Here is a 22,674-nt window from a genome sequence, read left to right as displayed (position 1 = left end):
GTCAAGGTCAAATTTCGGATTTTCTGCTTAGTATTTGTGTACTAAAAAGCCAAAATGAAATCAAATTGTGATTTATTTTAGATTTTTGTCGAAAATTTTTTTAAATTCTCAATTGTTTTTGTCAATTTTAAAGAAAATTTTTCGAAAACTTTTTTGGGAAGAATAAAAAACTTACCCCAAAGTTTCAAGTTTTTTGGCTTAAAATTTTTATTTTATGAAGGGGTGTAGGGATATATTTGGTAGTTTTCTGGATAGTATATTGTACTATGTAAGGGGGGTGTTGGGGTATATTTGGCAGTTTGCTTGATAGTATATTGTATTATACAGGGGCTGTCAGGGTGTATTTGGGAGTTTGCTGGATAGTACTGGATAGTATATTGTAAAATATAGGGGGTGTTGGGGTGTTTTTGGGAGTTTGCTGGATAGCATTTTGTACATTTTGTACTATAGGGGTGGGTGGGTGTTTAAAATCGAAATTTGCTACAAAGTACTGATACATGCCGCTGTTTTGTACATGGACCCCCCCCCCCTGGTTACCAAAGGAACAAGATAATTCATCACGTTTGTACTGGCTGAAAGAAAAAAATTTATGTGGAGTAAATTGTTATACTCGTATAAGAGAATGAACAGGACAGTCTATTGAATAACAAATTACTCCAGTCAGTACAAACATGATAAATTATCTTGTCCCAAGGTAACATAACAGCTGCGTTGTAACAAGCAAATGAATATAATGTATACAATATCATGATAATGTATCATGTGATTAATTAATAGAACTAGATGAATTATATGACATTATTTTTGCTGGAGTACTTAATTATAATAGACCGTCGTCACGTTTTCCCAAAGGACTATAATAGCCCTTTCGCAGCAGGTCGTGGCTTCTTCACAATTGCGAAAGACACATCTGTGACAGATCTGGACTTATTTTCGTACTTTTCAGTCTTGCGTCTTGTTATCTCAACATAGCTGTAGGCTGGTCTTTGAAATAAAAAATGAAACATAAACAAATACATGCCAATCAAAATTGTACTCTCCCTATCACGTCACAGATTGCTGATATGTAAAAAATGTGAAGTGATTTTTATCGAAAAGAAAACTTTAACGATGTAGTCAATACTAAAAAAGTAATCAGTATGCTTTCCACAAAGATATCCAAATCAAAACAATTATTTGCACGCAAGGAATTTTTTAGTTAGGCTTTTAACTGTGAACTGAAAATAATTAAAACAACCTTGGGGACACAAGAAGTTTTTTTTGTGTTGGTGCAATTTAACATGCTCCATCCCACCAACGCAAGAAAAAAGTGTGTGTTTTTTTTGTTTCATGGGACAAAAAGTGAGGGAAATACCCAAAAGACATGCTGATTTTGTCCCTGTGACAAGAGTGAGAGAAGTACAAATATTATCAAAATTTCTTTTTATCACAGAAACCAAAATAGTGATGAGAACAAGTCATTAAAACTAAAAGTCAGCACTCCGTGGATGTGACGTTGGTTTTGTACATGTGTTTTTTTTATAAGCATATGGTAAGCATAAATTGAGCCTACGAAAAAAAAATTTTTCCTGATTTTGGCTTTTTTTTGCTGGAATTTTACGGATTTTCAGTATTTCCCTAAATTTATGCTTTAGATTTAAGCATCCCCTCAAGCATTTTTCAGCCTTATTAAGCTTTTGACCTAAGCATCTCTGAGCCTGTTTTTGGATTTTTGTATGCTTATAAAAAAAAACATGTAATTATTGATTTACACAGTTTCATGTTTCTACGTCATTTTTAAACCTCTTAGTAGGATAATGTGTCATTCAATAAATTTTATAACACTTCATCGCAGATTTAAAAGACAATTCGAAGGTTTCTTCGTTTTTCATTTAAATTGCATTTATGGGGAAGAACGAAATTTTTAGAAGATGCTTTATTCGATATGAAGGTTCCCATTTCCGTAAAATTGCGATTCCCCATGGTTGGAAAATGGTAGCTATGGGTAATTCTTTTATTATTTTGCAATTTTCTTTTGTTCTGTGTGATTTAGTAAAGACGCTTCGCAAATCGAAGTACTTCCACTAAAGGACCCTCCAGGCGCTCTGTAAACGTCCGGAGAAAAAAGTGAGTTTTTTGTGCTCTGGAACACTGGAAGATTCCAGAGCACTTCCGTTGTTCTGGAGCACGATTTTTGGCGATTGGTCTGCACCAGAATTCTGGAACGTTTTTTTTGTAACCATCAGTAAAGAACAAGTGCAAATTAGGATACCTTCGGCCAATTTCTCCTAACTAGAAGAGTTGTATCCTAATTTGGAGATTTAGGTATCCTAAATAGGAGAGCAGACACTTTGACCTGAATTTTTGAGGTGACTGCTTCGTTCCGCGTTTGGAAAACTATGCAAACCTTTTCTTCATCAAGTTTTGCACCACTGACCAAAATTTCAAGTAATTTCTCTGGCAGGTTCCTTGAAAATTAACATCCTTTTAATAATCTGTTGTTCAGAGCCTAAAATTTTGTGAACACGAGCTAAATATTTGTTTTTCTTTTTACGGAACGGCCCGTTACAGTCCGAATTTCACAATGGTAGCCGTAAAGAAGGAAAGGGCCTAGGTGTTCGCGTTCGCTTACCGTACAAGATCGGGTAACTTGCATCAGTGGAGGCTAACATGCATAGCCCTCAAATGAAAGACTTAGCTGGTCATTAAAATACAAAGTTAAATAAAAGAAAAATGGTAGAGTAGAGCTGCGACCAGAGCTGCGTAGTTGTTAGTTAGCATATTTGAGTGGTTTTGGGCTTTAGTTTTGCATTCCGCCAGCCAAACTTGATGAAATTCAGTACACAATCTCATTTGCTTATTATTTACATCTTGGAAGTGGTAAGATAGCCTGGGAATCCATGCTATGATTTCTTCTTTGATAAACTGATGGCGAAATGTATAGCATGGTATGGGCTGAGAGTTTGAATTTCTCAGATCCTAATAACGGTTGAAAACATAGCCAATCAAATTTTGTTATTCTTTTATTGGTCACGCTTTCTTAAGGAAAGCGCAACTTTCAAAATTTGTCCAATATTGGACTCACAGCTCGAACCCGTCTTGTGTATATCAAATTATAAAAAAAGTGGTAAGATGGCGCGGATGTCTCTGGTTGGTGAAAAATACAGGTTTTTTTGGTTTTTAGTATCCTAATTAGGATGTTGATTGCTATCTTGGATACTTTTTTGTATCCAATTTTTAAGATACTCTCCTAAGTAGGAGAGATTGCCGAAGGTTTGCACTTGTTCTTGACTGACCATGTTTAAATTAAGCGTTTTTTAGAACGTGTTAGAAACCAAACCACACTGAATAACCCAACCCTACTAGGTTGCCTGCAGGTCCTGACACTATTTCCCTCATGCCGGATCCGAAAAATATATTTGTGTCTTTTGCAATAAATTGTGAAGTGAAGAAGAAGCCATCACCATAAAATTAATCTTTGATACACATATTGGCGGGACAGTAGTGTGCCTAAATGCAATTAGACTGGGCCTTTCCCTTGCTTGCTTTTTACCTTTTTAACTAAACCACAAGTAGTATTTCCTTGCTCAGATTCTAGTGTTGGGTTTATAGGCGTTGTGGCATAGTGGTCATTGACCTTGGTTGTTACACAGGCGACTGAGGTTCTATTGGGCCATTCCAGAATTTGTCTGTAAGGCCGATGGAATTTAATGTTATGTTTAACCGTAAGCCGCCCGCAAGTAGTTCAAAAACCTGCCGCATCAAGTTGTCATTATTTGCCATTTTCTCGAAAAGTTGTCATTATTTTTCCTCCCACTTGAGCAGAGAACAAAAATTTTCGAAGTTGATATTGAAACAAACGGCCCGTGGCTTTTTTAGATAGTTAACAACCCGAACGGCCCTCTAGTAGTCTTTACCGTGTGAATTTAATTTTGTCATATTGTGAAGATAACATTGTATAATTCTCTAGCGGGAAGAAAAAGATTTATCTCTTTAAGCTCGTACAAACGGGAACCAAAAGAATCAATAAAAACACTAGAGTTCCGGAGACACAAGAGGAGATGTGTATCTATAAGGAAAAACGAAAAATCTGGTAAAAATAAATGTTTATGGGAAAATAATGAATAATGAATAATGAAAATCGTCATTACGGTAAACATATCATTAATTTCCATCAGCCTAACAGGGGGGCAGACGACACAGGATTTCCGAGGGCAAAAGTTTTCACCAAAATTCAAAATTTCCAAGGCAAGAGAAGAAAATGTATGAATTTCCAAGGCAATTGAATCAAAAAAGGCAAAAATGAGTGGAATTTCCGATGCATTTTGCAAAAATACATGGATTTTTATCCGAATTTCCAACCACCACTGCGCACTGGAAAAGAAAAATTATTTCTGAGGCTGGCTAGAAAAAATAAAAAATACACGTGGTCCTACAGGGGGTAGTCAGTCCAAGGTGCTAACGGGGTGCTCATTGAAAGTGTCTATAGTTGCGAAAATAGGCCTCAAAGCCTCCTGCAACTCAACAAAATAGAAATAGAAGGAGGCGTCGCGTGAGGCTAGGCGTGAAACTGTGAAAAAGAAATGTTGTCAAGTACAATCAAACTGTCAAATCAATTTGCTTTGGACATCATGTCAGCCCATCAAAATATTGTTATTTCAGGCCCTGATATAAAGAAAAGTCAGAAAAATGTATACTTCCCTCCTCAGTCAGTATCTTTAGAAGCTCAAAAAACAAAAATTAAAAAAATTTTAAGCAGATACAAGGCAGCCATTTTTTGCAGATTTCTTCTATTTTGTAAATAAACGATCACCTGACCGGAGATCTAATACTCGAAAGTACAGACCACGGGAAGACATTCAACTCATTTGATAGGAAATCTCCTTTCGTTGTTCGTGCTAAAAAAAATCTTCAGCGGACATTGGCGCCGTCGCATGATATATGAGCGAGTTTACGTATTTTTTGCACTTTTGTTTTGAAGACGGTAAAGTGATTCGTAATAATAATATTCTGACCTGCAAGATCGAGGAGTGTAAAAGTACTGATTTACCGTCGTCCTCAGCTGGGCAGGATCTAATCAAATTAGAACCTTCTTACCGTCTCCCCCGTCGCTGAAAACCCACCTACAAACTCGGTAGGTAAGACAACCGGGACAACCACCCGACCTGCAATTCTCACGCACGGTAGGGAGGAAAATCAAATTTAGTTAAATTAGCCTCCTCATTATTCTTTTCTACTTTCCTTTACACCAAAGAAAATTTTTCAATACAATACGAGAGAAACGATTAGTCTGAACACATCTTCTGTTAGTGTTAAGAAATTTATTTTGATACCCAACCCCTTTTTCACTTTTTCATGGACACGGACAGCGTTGACGGAGGTATTCTGCTGAAATTTCCAAGAGCAAGACTCTAGGTGAAAAAGACACACGAACAAAAACCCCAACCTCATCCCCGTGTATTCCATGCTTTATTTACGTTACTGATAGCGCTATCAGTAAGCAATAAAAAAGCTGATAATACACAGGGAACGAGGTTGTCCAGACCCCATTTCTTGCACGCAGCCGGAACAACTATTTTTTGTCTTTATTTATGCCCGAGAAAGCCAGTGGAAAGAACCTGGAAATGTGCAAAGAAAGTTTTCCCGTGTATATGAAAGTTCGCTGGTAAATGATATTGAAATTTTATCAAATTCTTTGAAAGTTTCTCAATGGAATAGTTGAAAAGGAATCAGTAATGTTTTCTTCAAACTCCTGCGAATCGTCAACGCAACAACAACCTCACAAGCTCCGTCGTTGCAAATACTACAATCATGTTTACTTTGAAAGAGCTAATTACCGAAAGATATATGGTTGTTTATCAAGAGTTATTATTGATTTGATTCTTATAATGTAGGTACTTATAAAAAAACAAATATGCTCATATTATGCACCATCCATTGTTTACTTTGTAAGAACCATGTAAGAACTAAAACGTAAAAATAACAAGAATCGCAAAATTACGACTAAATATTTCCTTAAAAATAAAGGTCATTATTGACATATACTAGCAAGTAGTTGTCGCTAAGAATGCCCCGCAGAGCTTCCTATCGAAATATCCCTAAGTAAGCAAAATTACGCATGTGTAGATTTTAAATTCGTTTTATCGATAAAATTTAAGTTGGAGGAAGAAAGCTTAGTTTCAACTTTACTTTTGAGATGACATGGGATAGACGGTTGCTCACATCTCAAAAAGAGAAGTTATCACTCACATGTTATCACAGTGAAAACGCCAAAAATTCTGAAATTTATGTGATTCTTATAAAGTAGACTCATCTTTTTCGCCATACTTTGTTTACTAATTAACGAAAGATATATTGCCTTCAATCAAGAGTTATTGATTTAATTCTTATAAAGAAAATGCTTATAATAAAGATAAATATGCTCATCTTTTTCGCCATCCTTTGTTTACTTTCTAATCAACCTCGTTCCCTGTGCATTATCAGCTTTTTGATGCTTACTGATAGCGCTAGATAATACCCTGGCATTGGCTGGTTTTCGAACGCGTAAGATTACGTAATTCAAAAACAAAACGTCAGATTTCATTCGTTCCTGGGTTTGAAACCATTGCATTGCAGTGTAACTTTGTAACGTCAGATTTTTTATGACGTATTGTTTTGAGAAGTTCCCCCTCTGAGAGGGGGAACTCGCATCAGCCAACACCAGGGTATTCTCTGGCGTCAAATAGTAACATAAATAAAGCCTGGGATACACGGGGACGAGGTTGCTTTCTAATAACTAATTACCGAAAGATATATTGCCTTCAATCAAGAGTTATTGATTTGATTCTTATAAAGTAGATGCTTATAATAAAAATAAATATGCTCATCTTTTTCGCCATTCTTTGTTTACTTTGTAAGAACTAATTATTGAAAGGCATATTGCCTTCAATCAAGAGTTATTGATTTGATTCTTATAAAGTAGATTCTTATAATAAAAATAAATATGCTTATCTTTTTCGCCATTCTTTGTTTACTTTGTAAGGACTAATTACCGAAAGGCATATTGCCTTCAATCAAGAGTTATTGATTTGATTCTTATAAAGTAGATTCTTATAATGAAAATAATTATGCTCATCTTTTTCGCCATCCTTTGTTTACTTTGTAAGAACTAATTACCGAAAGATATATTGCCTTCAATCAAGAGTTATTGATTTGATTCTTATAAAGTAGATGCTTATAATAAAAATAAATATGCTCATCTTTTTCGCCATCCTTTGTTTACTTTGTAAGAACTAATTATTGAAAGGCATATTGCCTTCAATCAAGAGTTATTGATTTGATTCTTATAAAGTAGATTCTTATAATAAAAATAAATATGCTTATCTTTTTCGCCATTCTTTGTTTACTTTGTAAGGACTAATTACCGAAAGGCATATTGCCTTCAATCAAGAGTTATTGATTTGATTCTTATAAAGTAGATTCTTATAATGAAAATAATTATGCTCATCTTTTTCGCCATCCTTTGTTTACTTTGTAAGAACTAATTACCGAAAGATATATTGCCTTCAATCAAGAGTTATTGATTTGATTCTTATAAAGTAGATGCTTGTAATAAAAATAAATATGCTCATCTTTTTCGCTATCCTTTGTTTACTTTGTAAGAACTAATTACCGAAAGGCATATTGCCTTCAATCAAGAGATATTGATTTGATTCTTATAAAGTATACTTTCTTTAGGCGCTAAAACGGGCGTCAGTCAGGGCGTACGGAAGGCGTTTTGACACTGAAAATTATTATTATGGAGAAAGCCCATTTTAACAAATATTTCCCTTTTGGAAAACGGGAAATATTTAAATACAAGTCGCAACAAAATAGATAAAACCACGATAAGTACGCGCGAGTATATTTTAAGAGTCAGTATATACAAAGATCAAAGAATATACACAAAATCAAAAGATTTACAGAAATAATATATAGTTGTTGTATTTATAAAATTTTTATCAATTTGAAAATAAAATGCCGCAAAGGGGACAAAACTTGTCACCCTTGATGCCAAACTTTTGACAAGCGTCACAATATGGGAGTTCAGTATCTGTTGAGAACCGAAATTTCTTTGGTTTCGATTCTGCCACAGGTTGGTTTGTTTCGCTTCTTTCAGAGCGGGCCGAGCGGTCGTACGAAGGAGAAACGGCCGTCAGTGGTGGTGTTGGAAGATGCTGCATAATTTCAGGTGATTTCTTGCGAAGGGTTAGGTATGAGTTGACTGGACAGTACGGACTTGAACAACATCGTCCTGAAGCATGCGCAGTCTTGTAAAACGAAGAGGGCGGAGGAGGTGGAGGTGAATGAGGTGGGCGGTAATACGAAGATGACGACTGGCGTTTTTCCAATAAGTAAGAGCTGATGGAGAGCACACTTTGCAACAAATCGTAATTATTTTCACGTGAAATGGAGCTCAAGGCTACCGGTTCGTAGAAAGGAAAGATCATTCGAAGTATTTCAGGCGTGTTTCGTGTGGTTTTCTCATCGCTCCAATAATACGGTGAATCTTGTGGTGGAGGGCAGTGATTGGAGGATGATGACGTCATCTTATGTAAGGATGGTGGGTGAGCATTCGGGGATGGAATTTTCGCTGAAGGTGAAAAAAATGGATTTTCATTCATTAGAATTTTAGAAGATTTTATTTTCAAAATATGTATTGAATGTTTTGACAGCCCAAAAAAAAGTTATTTTTAGCTACTACTGTATTGTTTTTATTAATTGTTCATCAGGGGCAAAGATACGAAAGCAATATACTGTAGATCACACCAATCATGAAGTAAAGTATAGAACAGAAGAGTTTACTTTTGAACAGGTGTCATGAAGAACTATTTTTGTAAAAACAAGGTGCCATCATGAATTATATATCCAATTTTTGATAGAACCTATAGAATTACGACCTGCTAATCAATGTTTTATAAATTTAGTCACCCTCCTCAAACTTTGGCTTCGCGTACTTTTGAATTTTTTCTTATTGTCATCAATCCCTAACAACCAAAAACTACACTCTGAAAATCACAAGCTTGAATAAGATGTGAAGCAAAGAAGTTACTTACTTGTCATGGATGTAAGATAACTGACATCTTCGTCTAAATTGCTGTATTTTCGTTTTTCTCGGCGGTGATGTCGGTCTTCGGCCGAAATTTGTCGTACCTGTTGTCGGAAAAGTGCGATGCGATCGGCTGTGGCTCTCTGACGATCAGAGCTAATGAGACATTTGGTACATGAGCAATCCCTCCAATAGCATTTGTGTTTATGTCCTCTCAGATCACTGATAACTCCGTGGTTACGGCACCGCGTGCATTTGGGTGCCCTTGAGTTGTTGCTGGGTTGCTTCGAAGCGTCGTGTGTGGGTGACGTGGCTGCGGTGCCGCTAGGTGTGGGTGAAGTTGCATCGTTAAACGGTAGTTCGACTTTGAGTTCGTTCATCATTGCTTGGTTATGATACTGCTCCAACTGTTGCTTCATTTGAAATGTTTTAAAGTGAAGATTTCTCGTGAAGATGTGAAGCTTGTAGTTGAATGGTATCGTTTTGAAAGATCTGTTACAGCGAACGATTTCACGAATGATCAATATCAATAGTTTTTACATACTCTGTATATTTTTTGATTGGAATGAAGTGTGTAAGCGACACTTTATATATGTTTATGTCCAAACAAACCCCCTGGTTGTTCTCCAAAATTTCTGATCAATTATTGAAGTCTGTCCGCCTTTTGAATAAGTGTCATTGTTTTATTGAAAAGAAAGCGAAAAGAAAATGTTTTTGTATAAACTAATTGATCGAAAGTGTGAATTGTTGTTGGTTTGAAGTTTTTGTTGTAAATTACTTGTATTCATTTTAAGGTGTCATGTAAAAGAACACCAAAACTGTTTTATGATTGCTTCAGGGTGATAAGATTACGGTTTCACTGTTTTTGATGAACAAAAAGAAATGAAGAGATAATTTTGCCGGTTACCGCCTAATTCAACTTCAAAAGCGGAACGGTCCTTCTTTCACGGTAATTACATCTGTCTGATCACCAAAATCTTATTTCGACCACGCGAATAGAATTTCAGATAATTTTATTACCCAAGTTTTCATTAATTGTTTTAATAAACAATTTAATCAAAAAGTTTGTAAAGAAAATTCCATTTTTTTGGTAACGAAACGATTTTCATGTCGAAGATGAGGAACAAAACAAAAAAGTTTACTCTACAATGTTCAAAAGATTAGTTCAGCCAAAGATCTTTTGATTAGATTAGCAATGCACAATTTCAAAAAAAAATAACAAACTGATTCCAGCAAAAAAGATCAGAATTTATACAATTTATACCTAAGCCTTCTTAATTAGTCTGACTGGAATACACCGCGCCCTTTCAAGATTTTCCAAAGAAAATGGTTCAGACGGTTAAAACAGAATAAGTTTTTAAATGCGTAACATTAATTTTATTTTCTCCGGTAATATTAATCTAAATCAAATTATTTTTTAAACGAATTTCAAATTTTATAAAAAATATTTTTTGAACAATAACAGTAAGAAGATGGAAATTCTAGAAGGTATATATACGGTAAAAAGATGACAATTGATAATTTTTTAAGCTATGATTTTGCAAATACAGATATTTTTGTGCTAAATGAATGAACGAGCTGACAGGAAAATCTCACGATAGAATGCAATTTGCAGGAAAGAAAAAAATCATTATTTTTGAAAGTCAAAAAATAGCTAATTAGATGAGTCGTAAAGAAATATAAACAACTATCATTGTTTCAAAAGAACGCAAAATTTTGAAGCAAAAATAAGTTGCCCAGTTAATTTGTGCAAAAATTGTTATTTTCCGGTTTGTGGGATGTGTAAGAGAGTCATTATTTATTTTTCGAGCCTCAAAACAACTTTGAACTTCGATGAACAAAGTGTGAGAATAACAGAAAGTTCATTGACGTTGTGTTGTTGACCTTAAGCCTTCATTTTGTCACTATTGTTCAAATCTTATCACTGACCTATACAGTGGTATTTTTTCACAACTTTTTATTTTGACTCGAGGTTACACTTATTCCATAATAGAGTATAATAAACACCCCTCAAAAAATTAAAAGTTCATAAACATCTCTCATTTTAATTAAATTCAATCCGTCACTCGTCATTCTAATGAAAATTTATGATATTTCAATCAATCTTAGAAATATTCCTATTTGAATTTGCTATGTCAAGAGTTGGTAAAAATGCCGTAGAAAAATTGTATTTAATTATAATCAACACGTTTTTAAATTTACTAAAAAATGAAGTTGTCCGATAGAATGTCCGAAATTTTCCATGTCCGAAATTACTGTTGCTCCTCTTCCAAGATAGTTTTGAAGGCAAACGGGACGAATTTGTTACCACTGCCGTGATAGAATTTACTGTTAAACTCCACCCTAAGAAGACGAAAGAAATTACTTAATGAATAAATCAGCAGAACTTAAAAATTATAAGCTCTATTAAAGACAATACAATCAGCCTAGGACACATTCGAAGGGGATGATTTAGGGAGATGGTAAAATGTTCGAAAGTTTTTTTATGAATTTTCTTTTTCTTTGTGTAATATCACAAACAAAAGATTTATCAGCAAGTTTGAGCTGACAGTAAAATATTACCAAAATTAACAATAAGATTAATAAAAGTTTTTCCGAAATAAATTAAATTTGAAGTCTCAGGTGGGCGCTTTGTATAAAAGGTGCCAAAATTCAACCTTGATCTTTGAGGTAAAAATATCTCTACTCTAATAATATTTAATTGCAATTCGAAAGTCGAAATTGGACAAATTATTGAAAAATTATATAATATAGGTTCACACTTTGTCAAAGTAATAACCTTTTCGGTCATTACAACAAATTAAATCAAAAAGTTTTTCCTTTTTTTGATTCTTTGTGCTACTGTTGTTTGAAGTACAAACTCAAAGACAAAGCGACACTTGTTACTTTTTCTTTGTGAAAACCAAAACCCGAATGAAAAACATTTACGATTTTATGACACTTTATGCTTGATACCATTACTAAGGCAATCTTTGAAATTCATTCTGATTAATTTTTCTGGTTTTTTGAAATATTATTTTTACCATGATGAAGACTATGAGACCAATGAATCCGATAAATTCTACGAAGAACACTTTTTCTGTTGTTGAATTTCAGGCCCTTGAAAAATAGAACCATCTAAGAAAATTTCAAAATCTTTAAATTCAACAAAATGCCACTAAAAAGGTTTTTTCAAATAAGAAAAGAAGCAGAGACTTCTTACCAGTGAAGACGGAGCGTGTGCAAGAAAGCCGACAATCCTTCCATCACAAGCAAGATGACTACAGTTGTACCTGAAAAAGAAACCATTACTTAAGGAATAGAAGTCATGTGGGGGAAATTTAGCCGGAGGAAGTTATGGTCTAAAGCTTCTTTTCAACTCGCATTCAGTAGTCAAAGCAAAGTTCAAGCAAAATTCAGTCCTTTCATACATTTTGGAATTCAGACAAAAAAAATAACCAAAATTCTTCATATTTTGCTTTAATTTCTCATTTAATTTTGATACTTCTCTGAAACTTTGTCATAAAGAAGAGAAAATGTTTAAGCTAGACATACAAGCCTAAAAAAGAGTTGGTCGGAAATTACAGAAAATATTTAGTATAGTAAGATACAAGGCCATGGGTGGATCTTTAAGGAAAAGATTATCAGTAATTATAGAGATTATTTAATTAAACATACAAGCCCATGCAGAGAAGATAACGAAGATGGCGATGGATCCAATGAGGGTTCCTCCCATCCCAAGACCAATCTTAAACACCATTGTCCACAATACTTCCGATAACTGCGCATGCGCCAATGACAACGCCCATAAACGAAGGTAAGAAGCCGTGTTGGAAATACAACCCAAACAATACTCGATGGTGTGGATAGCTTGGTTGATGAAAATCTAAATGAATGAAAGCGAAAGAACAAGATGAAACTCATAACCTATTATTTGGACAATTGCTTATTCGGGGACTAATTTCCAGGAAGATGTCTCTATTGGAATATTATTCCAGCGAATAAAATGGTCCTATTTTCTTGAACTAAAAACACAAATCCCGGGAAACACTTGAAGACAAACTCTGGTAAATTACATAACTTATGCCACTATGGAAGCAAACATTTTGTGTAAAGAGTCGAACGTGTGCTTCAATAGTGGCCGACTTTCAATAAGTTACGTTACCTTGGCAAAACCTGAAACACTACTTTGGACAAGTGATAAAATTGACTTTAAATTTAACTTTCTCGAGATTGAGAAATCGACAGTGTTCACTTTAAAAGTCTTCTATATCATTTTTTGAGAGCTTTCGATTGGTATAAATAGTTTTGGGTTTTATTTTTGACTTTGACATTGCGTAAATTTTTTGAGGTTAGGGGGTTTTGCCTGTGACGAAAATTTTTTAGTCCTAAATAAGTTTCCTAGGCCTTAGCGGAAAAAATCATTCACGAAAAGCTCTTTAAAAACTTAATTATTTGAAATGGAACAGGTTTAGTTGCGTCGCATAAAAGATGTCACGGGTTTAGGGATTCGCCCCTACTGAGTGTACCCAATTATAAAAAACGCACCTCTCCAAAGTCGAACTCTTCCTCTTCATCGTCCTCGTGAACATCAGAAGTTGGCGAAGGTGAATCATCAGTGGCGTTAATGATCGCCTCTTTGTCGTCCTCGCGCATACGATGGTGACCGCCGCTCGACTGCTTCTTGGCCGCGCGTGATTTCAAGACAAATGGTCGGATCAGTAACATCCAGGGTACTGCCAGAACAGCGATGGCCACTAAAAGAGGTTGCACTGTTCCCTAAAAATCGAAATGAGATTCGGAAATTGTTGGGATGTGGAGTAATCATCTTGAAAATCATAGACATGGAAACATTCATAATTCATTTTGACCGGTAACTTGGTAAAACTGTTTGCAAAGTCTTCCCAATCTAAAAATTATTGTCCGAGAGACCGAAAATTTTAGCTGCATGTTTAATCATCGAAATTGTACAAAAAGATTTGAAATATATACTTAATGTAATAGACATATGCTTCACACTTTTCATAAATTTTCATGACAGTGAGGGGGCGTTGCACTAAGCAAACCACTAAATAAACCCTAAAGACAGTTTCTCGATCCCAAAATCGGGCTTTTTGAAGCATCTGGTCGTAATCTACCCATACCACGAAACCCGATGAAAGTGTTACCAGGTGTTACCCAGTTTCCCAAAAATTCGTTGATTCTTAACATTCTTACTTGGCCAGTGTACAGGAGATCCGCCTTCTCAATTTTGGAGCCAAAATGCAAGAACATTCCAATTAATCCGAGAAGTAAACTTGGTTGCTAAAACGCAAATAAACAAAAAGTTTGCGAAAGAGAATTTGACTTCACAATCTTGAATGCCATAATGTACATTATACATACAGTCAATTCGAACCTCTATCATTCGACAAAAGTTTTAGTTCCTTGAATATCGAATTAGAGAGAGGCAATATATCGAATTAGAGAGAGGCAATATATCACGAAATTCGTTACTTTCTAGTCAAGAGTGATTAAACTCAAAAAACTGCCCTCTATGAAGACAGTACTGTAATATATACTTACATATTGGTCCCTGATGGAGAAAACAACCCATTTGTAGAAAATGCAAATTACCAAATAACCAAAAATACAACTGATAAACAGCAACTATGGGAAAAATGAAATTTCATAGATTTCCATGGATAGAAAAATTAGTTCTCATTCATCTCTACGCCAAAAGTGTTCGATGAAAGCTGAGAGCTGAAAACATCAAGAATAAGACTTTTTGGAACTAAATATTTCATGCTAAATGATGACTTGCAATAATCTCTTCGAAGATAAAAGTTAGAAATATTGTTAAAATACAATGCAAGAATGTAAGAAAAACTTCAACTCGCTACGTAAAGAAAAGCTTTTTGTAACCTTGAAGATTCGTTGTCGAGTCTCCCTTTTCTAGGAACGTATCTATACAATATCGGTAATACTGTCTTACCTGAGGGATAAATTCAGTCCAAATTTTCAAATAGTCTTTGAAATGCCTAAAATTAAGGACTGTAATTGTAAATAGTGATCTACCGATTAATTGCTCATGGCAGGAGAGACTTTCACTAAAGACACGCTAATCATTGCAGACCTTGTTGAAATATCTTAAATCAATACATTTCAAACAAGGCTCGCGATAAGAAGCATAAGAATGCATTGAAAGTCCCAGAAATCCAAAGTCTGTGTCAAAAAGGATGTGCTTATATTTTCCACTGATTAGTTTTTCAAATTCGTTAAAGAAAGTGGAGTAAAACGAAGAAAAAAATTTCTAACTTTTGATAGGAAGACGTGCTACTAAATGATTTTTACATGAATCGAAAGCTGAATAATACGAGAGTGTGACAACTTACAAATGATTGAAGAGACCTAAGATGACACCAAAGGTCATGTGTGTAACACCAAAGATGACAGACAATTTCATTTTCAACGAATTGGTAAACGTTAACTTGTTTGTCGCCGTTTGCCAGATCTAGAAATTGGAGAAGACTATATAGGGAAATTCCTAGAAGGTAATTACTAACGAAAACAAAGAAAACCTTGTTTTACATATCGATGTTCACCTGACTAAAGGTTAAATCTCAAAATTAAAAGCTTACAAAATCTAAAGTTTTACTGTGGTGGTCATCTTTGAGATTGAGATTGCTTTTTTTATGTAGAGGAACAGTTAATGTTTCATATGACAAAAAGGCCTTTGAGATTGGTAACTTCAAATGTACATCAAATTTCAAATTTGTTTACTGCTTACAGATGTGTCTGGACTGTAAATCTTTTTAAAGAATAATAGCGAGTTGTGTATGTAGGTTTTTCTGCAAGAAAGACGGTTAACTTTTGATTTATCTAGAGCTTGATCAGGTGAGAACAACGGTTAACAAGCACTTTTACCGCCCTCAATTTTGCGGGTCAGAACTGCGGGTTATTCCAAATCGCTTCAATCGCCTTACTGTCCTCAAAAGAGCAAATACACGAACTCGCTAATAATGACAAGGATGAGGAAATAAATGAGACATTTCACTTACAGGGTCAACACCGAAGTAGTAAGGCGTTTCACGAGCAGTATCATTCGGATTGAACATCAATGTGTCCACTGTCTTGTCTTCAACCCGTCTTTTCACGTCAGTGTAACTGAAAAGAGGGAAAACATTTGTGAATATAGTCCATAAGGATTTCTTTGAAGCTCAGGGTCTAGCACACTTAAGCATAAGATTGGAGGTGATTTAAAGATAAATTAACGAACTTATTTAAAATCCCCACAAAAAATGTTGAGTATTCTAAATGAAATAGCTACCGACAAAAGTATGAATTATCAAATTATCAAATCGTTGTTGAGATTACTTATAGTCAAATTTGGACTGGGGCAGCTCTACCCATCCAGAGCCAAAGATATTGAGTGACTTGGAGAACATGTCATTGTAGAGCAATCCAGAATAAATGGAGAAAATGCCCATCAACAGAATGACATAGCGGCCACCGAAGATTGTGTCAAACATCTAAACGAGAATAAAATGGAAATTTCAAATAAAATCCGTCTCATGGATAGATCACATCCATATAACTAACTACAGTGGACTTTCGCGATAATGCGAAATCGAACGGGAATCTTTTTTGTTCGAATTTCAGAGAGATTCGAATTGTAGAAAGTGTTTCTCCTGGAAAGGAACTGGAAACAAGCTCGAATTATGGAAAAATTTAAAGAATAGAAAATCGATTAGTTTACTGTATAGCAATAGGCACAGTTTAACCTTTTTTTAAAAAAACTTTGATTTTCTACCATACCTCTCCACCAGCTTTCCAGTTTGCAAGTTTCTTTTCAGCGTAAATCATCCAAGCAGCAAAAGCAGCCATCACAATGCCGTGACCGAAATCTCCAAACATGACAGAAAACAAGAAAGGGAAAGTAATCAAAGTGTAAAGGGCTGGATTCACTTCTTGATAATCAGATACACCATAAGCATCAATAATCGCTTGGAAGCCATGAGTGAACTTATTAGTGCGGTTATATGTTGGCGGAGTTTGCTTTGTTTTCATTTGATTGATGATGGGCGGTACTGAGGAGCCATTTTTTTGAGTTCCTAATTGCAAAGCTTTTTGGATTCGATCCAGATCAATAACAGGTGCCCAACATTCGGCAATCAGACATTTCTCAGTAACATCAATATTGAACATGTTCATTGTGTGATAAATAGCCTTGATCTTCTTGACCTGATTGTTGAAAGAGATCATAATAAAAAATGCAAGGGGTTTTTGAGGTTACTTCACTAACATTTTTTTTTTGATCAGACATAGAAATTCACAAAGTCAAAAATTTTGGAGGTAACCTAAAATATGCGAGTTTGAGATTAGAGGTTACCAAGAACAGTCGTACAATTCTTTGATTGCGTTCAGGATGTTGAAAAAGATCAACAATCCTATATTGGAAAATTTGAAGCATAGGTTCTCCATTGCTTAGAAATAAATACTGATAGAAGAAGAGCACAAACCTTGATAAGCCAGCCATTGATATTACTTGCAATGTTCTGAAGCAAACGGTGACGATGATCTTGAGTTTGATTTAAAACCTAAACCAGAAATTGAGTTGATAAATGATGACCAAACAGTTTTAAGTATCCACAAGTTTTTTCACCATGGAAAAACAATAAAATTTGGACTTCGTGTCGTGTAATGATCACATTTTTAGGGGATTTATAATTTTGATTTTAAAAAAAATCCGCGGAGAGACTCTGCATTGTATATCAATGATTTTGAAGACCAAAGTTGAGAAGCCATCTGATTATTCATTTAAATAAGCAAAGAGATACTGAAAGTAAAAAAGCAGAGAAAATGGAAGCTGATAGACAATAATGCAGTTAGAAAAATAAATTAAAGGAATGATAATCATACCGTCTGAACATCTTCGATACGGGTCATTACACCAACAGCCATCTCTCTTCTTTCAGCTGGAGTTTCAGGACAAGGGTAAAGAGATGCTTTGAACCTGAAAAAGGAACATAAAATTAGCAAAAACAAGTCATTATCACAAATTTATACAAAACAAGCGATACTTTTATGGACCTACCTGGTTATCAAACTAATCAGGCTGGACTTAAAAAATTGTTAGTTTGCCGTCACCCGACCCTAGATTTTGGTCGGTCGGTCGGAAATTTATTTTATTTTGACGATTTATGAAATTTTCGTACATGGAAGGGTTAAAACAGTTTGTTTACATTTAGGTAATTTTGAATGGAAAACAGAAGAGCTAGCAGGGAATTCACGATTCTCATGCTTGAGACAGACAAGATACGAGTTTTGATTTGATTGTTTGAAGTTTTTGAAGAAAAAAAAATTTCTTCTTTAAAATGGCAATAAATCTTTTTGGGTCGGCAGGTTTTAAGGTAGGGTCGGTCGGGTGACTGCAAACCAACAATTTTTTAAGTCCAGCTTCAGTGAACATTGAAACAATGAAACACATAAGACATAACTGGTCAAAATACAAAAAAATAAAGAAAATGAAAGCATATCTATTGAGAGAAACTATCAACACTATTGAAAAAGATTTTTGAAAAAGAAATAAAGCTATTAAGCGTTTTTCTTTATAAAAACCACTATCAGAAAAGTGCACAGCTTAATAAATAAGGTTTCCAGAAAACTCAAACCGTCGCGCTCTACCATGACATTTTCTTCTGTTAGAAAAAATAATAATAAAAAAATAATTTGGCTAATAACATTGATCTATGCTCATAAATAGTGATTCTTATAGATAAAGATTCGTTTTTCAGCCAAAAAAATAATAAGTGTTTACAGAAAACTCAAATCATCGCACTCTAAGGTGACATTTTCTTTGTTTAGAAAAAATAATAATAAAACAAGACGACTAGAAGTCGAAAATTTCGCCTTAAATAACACAAGAAAAGAACATTGAAATCCTTGGAGAACAATACACATAACTAAAACTTGAAGAGAAATGCGGAAAATTAATAAGATAAACCTATTTTGAGTGCGTTAAGAGCGAAAGGTAAGGTAAAATTATACGTCATTTCCGGTCGAAAATATCCAATATTTTGAATTCGAAAAGACAAAATTCAAGATTCCAAGCAATCCGTACGAAAGTTTTCTTTCATTCTAGCCGAAAATCTGCTTTCGTTTTTCAATGAGCAGAGAAATACAGGTTGGTACAGGGGCAAAAACGGGTAACTTGAGTCTCGATCTTATGAATCTAAAAATTATATTTCCAAGTATTCGTAATTCCTAAATTTCGATAGTTCATAGTTCATAGAAAATAGCTAGCAATTTACAAAACTACAAGTATTGTGCAAATTTGGCTTTTTTTCACATCCGGTGGATTTCCGGCTTCCAAAATAATAAAAATTAGTTTTCAGTTTTTCGTTTACATAAATGTCACATTTCGAGTAATCAAACCATACAAAGTTTACATACCAAATCGTTTTTTTTTTTTCAACAGGAACAAATCACCAGACATTTCGAAGATTGAGGTCAAGTCTGGATACGTACGTCGAAGAAGTCACAGTGGAATCATGGAAATCGCGATAAGAATTGTTATTTTTGTAATATCAATGGTCGGTTGGTGGCTGAGCGCGACAGTTGATTTACTATAGGAATGCTGAAAATCATAAAATTTTATGTTTCCGATGAGCAAATACAGCATATTGTGAAAATCGGATGAAACGATAATATGATACAATGACTTTATGCACATATTATGCAGTATCGATGTTGGCGATTGTATCGAATGTTGGTGATTGTAATAAAATTTAAGCCATTCGACTCTTTGTTAATAAAGACTGAAAATGACGACCATTTAGGATATTTTGAGATTCAATGAATTCAAGCTGCATTAGGATAAGCAATTACATCAATTGTAATAATTCCAAAATAGAAATATATATCCACTTATACCACTATTCAACGTTTCAATAATTATCCTTATGATATCAACCAAAATGCATACATATATAGATGAATCAATTCACTTGCAATGCACTTCCATATTTTTTCATTCCATATTTTTCCATATTGTCTATTTTTTAACTCTGTGACAGTCTTTTTGATTTTTGAGTAGGCAAATGAATAACAAAAAGAATACAAGAAAATAATAAAACAATTAACAAAAGCCTATTAAAAAATGGTAGAAATATTACTTTGTTTTGAATATAACAATTTAAAAAAATCTAATAATTATGAAAAACAGAAGAAAAATGATAAATATAAAAAATAGGAATAAATAATATAAAAAATAGGAATAAATAATATAAAAATAGGAATAAATAATACAATAAATAAAATAATACATTAAATGCCATATCCATAGGTATGTAAGTTTCCTGACGAGATAGTAATCAAAAATGAATTAATGAATGAATAAGGCATCTTTAAACTAACTGTCCTTTGTCTTTAGATTTTTTTCTACCATAGACCATCCATAAAAGACACTCACATATATTTGACCAATTTCTCACACCCTCCCCAACTTCATCTGCAAATGTCAAATTCAACAGAGCAACAGAGCCCTCCTTTTGGTTAATGCAGAAAAAAAGCCTTTCTCCTCAAAGAATAAATGTCTTTTAAGTATAGTCTTTAAACGTCAGAAAACTTACATAAGAATGGACGGGGTGGTGGGATGACCTTAGTTGCATATTTCCAACAGAGTTAAGCTTCAATCCTTAATTACAAAGTTCATTTTTTCCAGAATCAAACATGTACTGATATCATATTAACAGATTTTCGATAACATCATTGCTATAAAGAGTATTCCTAGTTTACTCAGTCTATCACAAAGAATTTCCTTTGATCAATTCATAAAAAAGCACCTATGACAACATAAGCAAATGTTTCTGAATCGTTGGCTAATTTTCTGATGATTAATTTTTAAGTTAGGTAGAATTTGCTAAGGAGAAAAGGGATACTATACCCCTTTTATTTGAGATAATTTTTTTTACTTCCTGCAATTTTGACCACTCAAAACTAATCATCAGAATGTTGAGATCATCAGAATGTTGAGATCATCCACCACCCCCAGTTTTCAACCCCCCCCCCTTGTCCCGCCGGGAATCGCCTCTGACGGGTATTCTAAGCTAGCAAAGTCAGCGATAATTTGATTCCATCATGATCGGATAAGTTCACACATTTACGAATAACTTCAATACCATACTCGTGCACCAATTCCTTATGTGTCCAAATTTGATCAAGCATTTTCCCATCGATATGTGTTGGAAAGTTCGGAACTAAATCATAATCTTGGAGAATGTCAGCCAACAATTGATCATGCTCCATTTCAAAGCCGTCCATGTTAAAGTCTCCTAAAATGATATCAATTGTGTATCTTTCAATAAATTGAGCAAGATTGTAACAGAACACATCACGTTGAATTCTTGAACTTTTATAGAGAACCAAAACACAAAATTCCTTTTCAGTAAATTCAGCTTTTCTAAATTTTACAAGAGAAAAGCATGATGAATGATCATACTCATCAATGTCAATAAAAGAAGGAGAATGACAGACAGTAACACTGTTGAATTTATGCTGGTCAATATTATGACTAAGAATATAATAAGGAAGCTTTTCATGAATATTTTGTTTGTCTTGCTCAGAATGCTCATAACTCATCTGTGTCTCTGTCAGACATAACAAATCATTTTCATACAAAAATCTGTCCATTTGAATATCAACTGCATGTCGTTTTAAAGATCTTACATTCAATAGGCAAACATTTAAATTAGAACTGCACCTCATAATATCTGCAACTCTTTCAACTTTGTTCTGACGCAATCGTGTGTATTCTTCACTAACTTTATTACTACAGACAAAAGCACTACGTCGATATTGACCAGTAAAGTACAAACCATTTAAATTTTTCACTCTGCTCATTGCAACATACATTTGACCAGCATTGAACTTTCTTTGCCTTGCAAGGTCAAAACTAACTACTACTGAATCCAAAGTCAGTCCTTGAACTTTGTGCACTGTACAAGCATAAGCTAGCTTAAGAGGAAATTGTGTCCGAGAAATGATAGGTGAAGTGTATGGGTTTTTTTTGTCAAAGGGAAAATTTACCTCACTCTTTTCAATGGGAACAGTTTCAGTGGCCTTAGCATATTGGTCCTTACTTTGAGCTTTTATTCCAGCCGTCTTATCGTCTAGTTTAACATAAATTAGCTCTGCTTTATTGTTTCTGAATTTTACGTCAGTGACGGTTCCAAGTTGACCATTGATCAACCTATCCTCTATATCAATATTACTAATTAGCATTACTCTTGCCCCTATTTTCAAATCAAATAGAACTGATAAGCCACCTGTATCGTTAAGTGGCAGGTTTTTAACCTTGGTAATTTGAGATTCAGTAAAATCCCTTGGATAAACGTCTATAGCTTCTACATTTATTGTTTCCGAGGGCAGAGTATCTAATCTTTGAATATTGTGAAGATGGACTGAAGCATTTTCTGCAAACAAATGCAATGATTCTATTGGATAATCAGGATGTTCTCGTGTTATCAGTCTAGATTTAATCATACTTTCATCATTACTATTCAATTCACCTACTCTTACATTGTTCAAGAGATCAATGAAGTCAGAGTCATCCTTTTGACGCATAATCTCATCTAATTCAGCTAGTTTGAATAGGTTCCATAATTTGA

General features: G+C 34.4%; 2 protein-coding genes across 3 annotated transcripts in view; both read right to left on the bottom strand.

Moving 5' to 3' along the window:
* Positions 1 to 7,865: 7,865 nt before the first annotated feature.
* LOC136816877 (doublesex and mab-3 related transcription factor 1-like) lies at positions 7,866 to 9,684 on the bottom strand. Its single transcript, XM_067073205.1, has 2 exons — positions 9,054 to 9,684; positions 7,866 to 8,590 (listed from the first exon to the last, which is right to left on the bottom strand). Exons 1-2 carry the CDS (start codon positions 9,463 to 9,465, stop codon positions 7,959 to 7,961), a joined length of 1,044 nt encoding a protein of 347 aa, XP_066929306.1. The 5' UTR covers positions 9,466 to 9,684; the 3' UTR covers positions 7,866 to 7,958.
* A 1,431-nt stretch (positions 9,685 to 11,115) lies between these two features.
* LOC136816876 (V-type proton ATPase 116 kDa subunit a 1-like) overlaps positions 11,116 to 22,674 on the bottom strand; it is a 30,763-nt gene continuing 19,204 nt past the window's right edge. For both annotated transcript variants that reach the window (XM_067073203.1, XM_067073204.1), the window contains exons 9-21: positions 17,927 to 18,020; positions 17,527 to 17,604; positions 16,823 to 17,248; positions 16,382 to 16,536; positions 16,066 to 16,171; positions 15,400 to 15,518; positions 15,000 to 15,045; positions 14,591 to 14,674; positions 14,243 to 14,329; positions 13,574 to 13,804; positions 12,704 to 12,911; positions 12,249 to 12,318; positions 11,116 to 11,389 (exon numbers count right to left, since the gene is read on the bottom strand). In XM_067073203.1, coding sequence (XP_066929304.1) covers positions 11,299 to 11,389; positions 12,249 to 12,318; positions 12,704 to 12,911; positions 13,574 to 13,804; positions 14,243 to 14,329; positions 14,591 to 14,674; positions 15,000 to 15,045; positions 15,400 to 15,518; positions 16,066 to 16,171; positions 16,382 to 16,536; positions 16,823 to 17,248; positions 17,527 to 17,604; positions 17,927 to 18,020 — 1,795 coding nt within the window. In that variant the 3' untranslated portion in view covers positions 11,116 to 11,298. The remainder of the gene's footprint in view (positions 11,390 to 12,248; positions 12,319 to 12,703; positions 12,912 to 13,573; positions 13,805 to 14,242; positions 14,330 to 14,590; positions 14,675 to 14,999; positions 15,046 to 15,399; positions 15,519 to 16,065; positions 16,172 to 16,381; positions 16,537 to 16,822; positions 17,249 to 17,526; positions 17,605 to 17,926; positions 18,021 to 22,674) is intronic.

Source organism: Clytia hemisphaerica, unplaced genomic scaffold (assembly GCF_902728285.1).
Source record: "Clytia hemisphaerica strain Z4C2 unplaced genomic scaffold, Clytia hemisphaerica genome assembly, whole genome shotgun sequence".
NCBI classification, from domain to species: domain Eukaryota; kingdom Metazoa; phylum Cnidaria; class Hydrozoa; order Leptothecata; family Clytiidae; genus Clytia; species Clytia hemisphaerica.
Note: the sequence above shows the minus strand (reverse complement) of the source record. Positions and strands in the feature narration are given on the sequence as shown.

Coding starts and splice junctions, on each gene's coding strand:
- LOC136816877 (XM_067073205.1), bottom strand. CDS start 9,465: ATGAAGCAACAGTTGGAGCAGTATCATAACCAAGCAATGATGAACGAA. Junction 8,591..9,053: donor TTATCTTACATCCATGACAA/GTAAGTAACTTC, acceptor TTTCACCTTCAG/CGAAAATTCCATCCCCGAAT.